Source organism: Apaloderma vittatum, unplaced genomic scaffold (assembly GCF_000703405.1).
Source record: "Apaloderma vittatum isolate BGI_N311 unplaced genomic scaffold, ASM70340v1 scaffold7373, whole genome shotgun sequence".
NCBI classification, from domain to species: domain Eukaryota; kingdom Metazoa; phylum Chordata; class Aves; order Trogoniformes; family Trogonidae; genus Apaloderma; species Apaloderma vittatum.
In genome coordinates, this window is record NW_009707475.1 from 55007 (window position 1) to 59792 (window position 4786).

At 49.0% G+C, this 4786-nt stretch overlaps 1 protein-coding gene across 1 annotated transcript in view; it reads right to left on the minus strand.

Annotated features, from left to right (window-relative positions):
- LOC104271523 (transcription factor HIVEP3-like) overlaps nucleotides 1-4786 on the minus strand; it is a 60769-nt gene that overhangs the window by 52692 nt on the left and 3291 nt on the right. Inside the window, 1 exon segment of the mRNA XM_009866210.1 lies at nucleotides 2967-4783. Within this exon segment, the coding sequence (XP_009864512.1) occupies nucleotides 2967-4783 (1817 nt within the window).

Sequence of the window (4786 nt, forward strand, 5' to 3'; positions counted from 1 at the left end):
CCTGCCCTACCTTAGACGGTTCTCTTACGGGGAGTGGGGGATGAATCACCCAAGAGGAGCCTCTCTGTCTCCCATGGTTAGATGGGAAGCCAGAGAGGGACTAGCTCCAACCGGGACGTGCAAAATCCAGCGGGATGCAAGCCAGCCTGCAGAGCGGCGTGCTGCCGATACCACCATCGGAGGGACAGACTCGCTAAAAAGCAGCTTTGCAAATCTGAGGTCAGACATCTCAAATCTGCCGGGCAATTTCAGGAGCCCAGATGAGAGCACTAAACACACCCCGGACTGCTCTTTGCCCTTGGAGCCAGCCCGCGCAGATGAGCCCACATCCACACCTTCAGACCCACGCACCCTTCCGAGATGCCTCCTGGGAACGGTCCCTGCCCTGGCCTGTCTCCCTAAATGTGCCCAGGAACTGCTGGGAGAGGGCTATCAGCCCAGGACAGAACAGCGCCAGGAACCATTTTAACAATTTAATGGTAGGAACGTCTCGAGCCGGCGTCTCTGGGCACGGGCATGTCTGTGCTCGGAGGAAATCAGTGGCCGGAGACACTGAGCACCTTCAAAAATTAAACCTTGGCCATTACGACTTCACTGCCTGTTAGGAGCTTCCCCCTCGTAACAATGCTGGTGATAACCTTCCCAGTTCAGCTTCTTATTTACTGAGGAATACAAAACAATTGACTTTCTAGATGTAGCATGAGGTTTATTTATTGCAACTTTCGAAAGCACAAAACATAGACAGATGAAAGGCACCAGAGAGAGCCAAAAATCGTACAGTCACCGCTATCCCCTTTTACAATCTTCTTTAATTTACAAAGTCTGCAAGCCCGATACAGTGCAATTAGCCATCCCTACATGCACACCGAAGCCTACAGTCACTTCAGAATGGGTCTGCTCAGTAAATCCCACTGGCAATTTAAAAACCAAGCCAAGGACGCAGACAGTATATACAGCACTACTGCTGCTGGTAGCTCGCTGCATGCATCATTGTACAAAATACGAGAGCTGGTTTACATTTTCCGTCGTGTTGGCTGACAACTTATAGATACATAAAGCAGAAAATAGCGAAGGGAAACAGCTAGAGGAGAGTTAACTGAAGGATGAACCTTCAACCTCTGACTGATGCTACTTCTAACGCGGCTCCTGTTAATCGCATCTTCCTGCGTAACCACCAACTTCCTAATCTGTGTCATGTTTAAAAACCAATCGGAGGATTTCGCTCCCACTGATCATCTCATCAGAAATGATTTCTCTGCTTGGCATGAGGTCAAATTATCTCCCCCGAAATTAACATAATTTCTGCAAAACACGCTCCTTCAAGCAGCGGGTATTAATATTAAATTCAGGCTACACCATTTTCTAGGGGAATTTGGCAAGACAAACTCCGCCTTTTACAAAATTGCGCGATGAAAACCTGAACTTTTTTCAGCTCATGGGGCTTTGTCTAAAAGTTTTCTGAGTCTCCTGAGCAAACGCATGCAGTGAAATACATATTTTGCTGACTACAGGGCTGAACCACTCCTGCCGAGAGCTTAACCTTTAACCGGAGGGTAGGAGGGTCTCGGATTTCTGAAACACACACTCGGTGTGCATTTTAGCACCAAGTCAAAGAGCAAGGCTCAGAGGAGCACAGGCACTTCTATTAGAGAGTGAAAACAAGAATGGTACCGACACTGCTCAGATAAAATCCTTTGAAAAAGAGTGCATAAATATCAAGCATTAGTGTGGTTATTGCACTGCACAGGTTATCATCTCCCCCTACATCCCTAGAAATCCTGTCTTTTTGGATTCCTGCAGAAGAATGATGGAAATGCTGAAGAGAAACAAAGATTTATTGGATCAAAGAGACTCTACTGTGTATTTTAAGACATATTTATAAGCAGCAGCTGCAGCAGCGATTATGATAAATTTAATAGTCAGAGTTCATTTCATGATACAGAAATAAAATGAATAATCCATCAATATAAATTGACTCGAGATGAATATCAAATTGCGAAAATCCTCAGAGCAATTCTGTTTGCTCATCTACATGAACATGATCTGGATTAAAGGGATCTGTATGGTTCAGCATTAACCAAGAGGGGGCCTCAAAACGAGATCCGTAACACCAGGCACCTACCAGAAGTGTCTTAAAGGCTTCTGTGCCCGCACAGCCAACGCCTTTGGCGAGCTCTGCCCCTGCGAGGCCGTTGCTTTGCTCCCCTTAACTCTAAAGACCAAGTATAAAATATCCTCAGGGTACCTGGAAAAGCAGGTCGGCAGCTAAGGACATTAACTACACGGACCAAACGACACGGGTGTTTTGCCAAGACTCCAAGTCTAACCTACCGAGGCACTTTTATAAATGTCACTGCATGCCTTTACGCTTCTTTGGGGGGGGCTAAATACACTTGCAAATCTCCCTTTAATATTTTAAAATGCTTTTAAGCATGCCTCTCCGTGTTCATCAATGTGAGCTCAGTAGATGCCCAACCAGACAGAATCCCATTTCCCAAAGGTAATCCTTTTTTCGCTTATAACATGCAAAATGTAGGGAATTATAACAGCGTTTATATATATATATATAATTAAAAAAAGAAAAGTTGTAAAGCTGTTTGAAATATCAAGACAAATGCAAATCAAGTCTAATCCTTTGTGCTTGAGCAGTGGCAGTTCATGGTGCGGTGGTGATTCCTACATGCTCTTTTGATTAAAAGGCAAGTAGAAACCGGAGAACAGAAATATGGCACATTGCCTTGGAGCAGGCTTGCCTGCCCTTGTTTTTTTGTTTGTTTTTTGATTTTTTGTTATTACAGTGGGTTTTAGCTTCTTCATTCTAAAAGTTTCACTGAGAACAAGCGCTTACCCAACTGAGAGAGGGATGAATAAAACCCTACTAAACTAAGAATAGCAATGCCCCGTCCCTCGTCCCCCTCTTCCCACGTATCCAAATGGATGAGGAGAAATATATAGGATTGCATTACCTCTGTCATTTTTGGCTTCCTGGAGCTGGACGGGACAAGCCTGCCTGCCTCTGGACGCGGAGCAGTAGCCATGGTGTAGGTTTCCTTGCTCACCTTCTGCTTGGACCTCAGGAGGGACAGGGCTGCTTTAGTGGATATACCTGGAAGGTTAGGATTATACAAGCTGATACACCAGCTGGCATACACTGACGACCGTCGATCGACTTGCTGGATATGATTTGGCTTTATGTAGTTTAAATAGCACCAACTGACATTAGTGGTTGTGTGGAGGCTGGGGAACTGAAGTACCTTCTTCGTATCTGTACCTTCTCGAGACTTCATTGCACTACGAGCGACCTCAGATTGAGGTGCAGGGCTTGGAGGGTTTGGTGGAGACTGCTCCACCAGTTCTTTGGAGTCTTCTTTCTTCACGGGTTGCAAAGGTGCCTTGCTGAGGAGCTGCTTGCCAGCTGGCTGCTTATACTCTTCCAGTGCCTCAAAACTTGGAGAACCTGAATGAGACACAGCTTGCGGCGAAGTACTCGGGGTTTCCTTTGGCTCTGACTGCTCTGCGGACAAGCTAGGTGGTGTTTCAACCTCGACCCTGCCTTGGCTTTCTGCAAGAAAGTGAGATTTATCCTGCTTTTTCCCTTCCTCTATTGCACTGGGTGGCTTCACCACTTCCAACGTCTCTTCTGCTTCAGACACCTCCTCCTCTTTCACTCTCTTCTGCTGTTGTGTTTCCATCGTCAGCTCCAAACTACCAGCTGGAGAGAGCATCCTTTTGCTTCCACCGACTGTTGATGGGCCTCCTTCCAGTCCGAGGATGCTGTCTGACGGGGAGGTGAGGGGCATGTAGCCTTTTCGTTCTGGTAAGGGTAAGGGCACTCTCAAATACGGGCTCTGGAAAATGCTCCTTTGATCCTCTGTGATCATCTGGGCCAGATCGAAACCCAGCCCGTGAACATCGGCGCTGCAGACCAGGGTACCCTTGGCTTGGCGATCGTCAAATTTGGGGAGAACGAGAGAAGAGGAACTGCACTGGGACTGAGTGACCAGAATCTGGGAGAGCGTGGTGTACATGGCGCTGCCGTAGGACGGCATATTTGTCTGTATGCGAACGGGGACGACCAGCGAGACCACCGGGTCTGACCGCGCAGGAACAACGAGCTGAGACGCGGATACAGACACCGAAGGGCTTGTCGTGCGGGTCAGAGGATGCAACCTGCTGTCCGAGTCGTATTCCGTGCACGGGGAAAGACTGGAGGTCCCTGCTGCCGGGAATAAGCTGGATTTGAGCTGCGGTAAATGTCCACCAGCTTCACCTGGCAACTGGAGAGCAAACTGAGACTGAAGAGGCAGAAAAAAGGCCGAGGGGATGGGTGAGGAGCCGGGGTAATGCACCGGCAGGAAGGAGGGGTGCTGCCTGAAGGGCGCCTCGGCGGGGTGAGCCATGAGCGGCGGCGCGATGTGCAGCGGGCCGGGGTGGATGAGCGTTTGAGGGAGAGGCAGCGGCGGCGTCTGAAATATGGAAGGCGGGATCTGAGGCATGGTGAACTGAGCGGAGAGGATGTCGGACATGGTGTGCGCGGCGAAGAGCTCCGCGGACTGCCCGGGCTGCGGCAGGAGATGCTGGGAGGGAAAGATGGAAACCTGGGGGGACATGAACTGCTTTTCATGCAGCGTTAGCTGGGGAACGGGGTGGTGGAACACTTGGAGAGCTTCTGTGTAGGGCTGGGTGTAGGCTGGCTCAGGGCTGTCTTTTGGCTGAGTCTTTTCACTTGGGTAAGTACCATGAGAGGGCAAAGGGGATGAAGACGCCGGCTGATGGGGCAAACTTG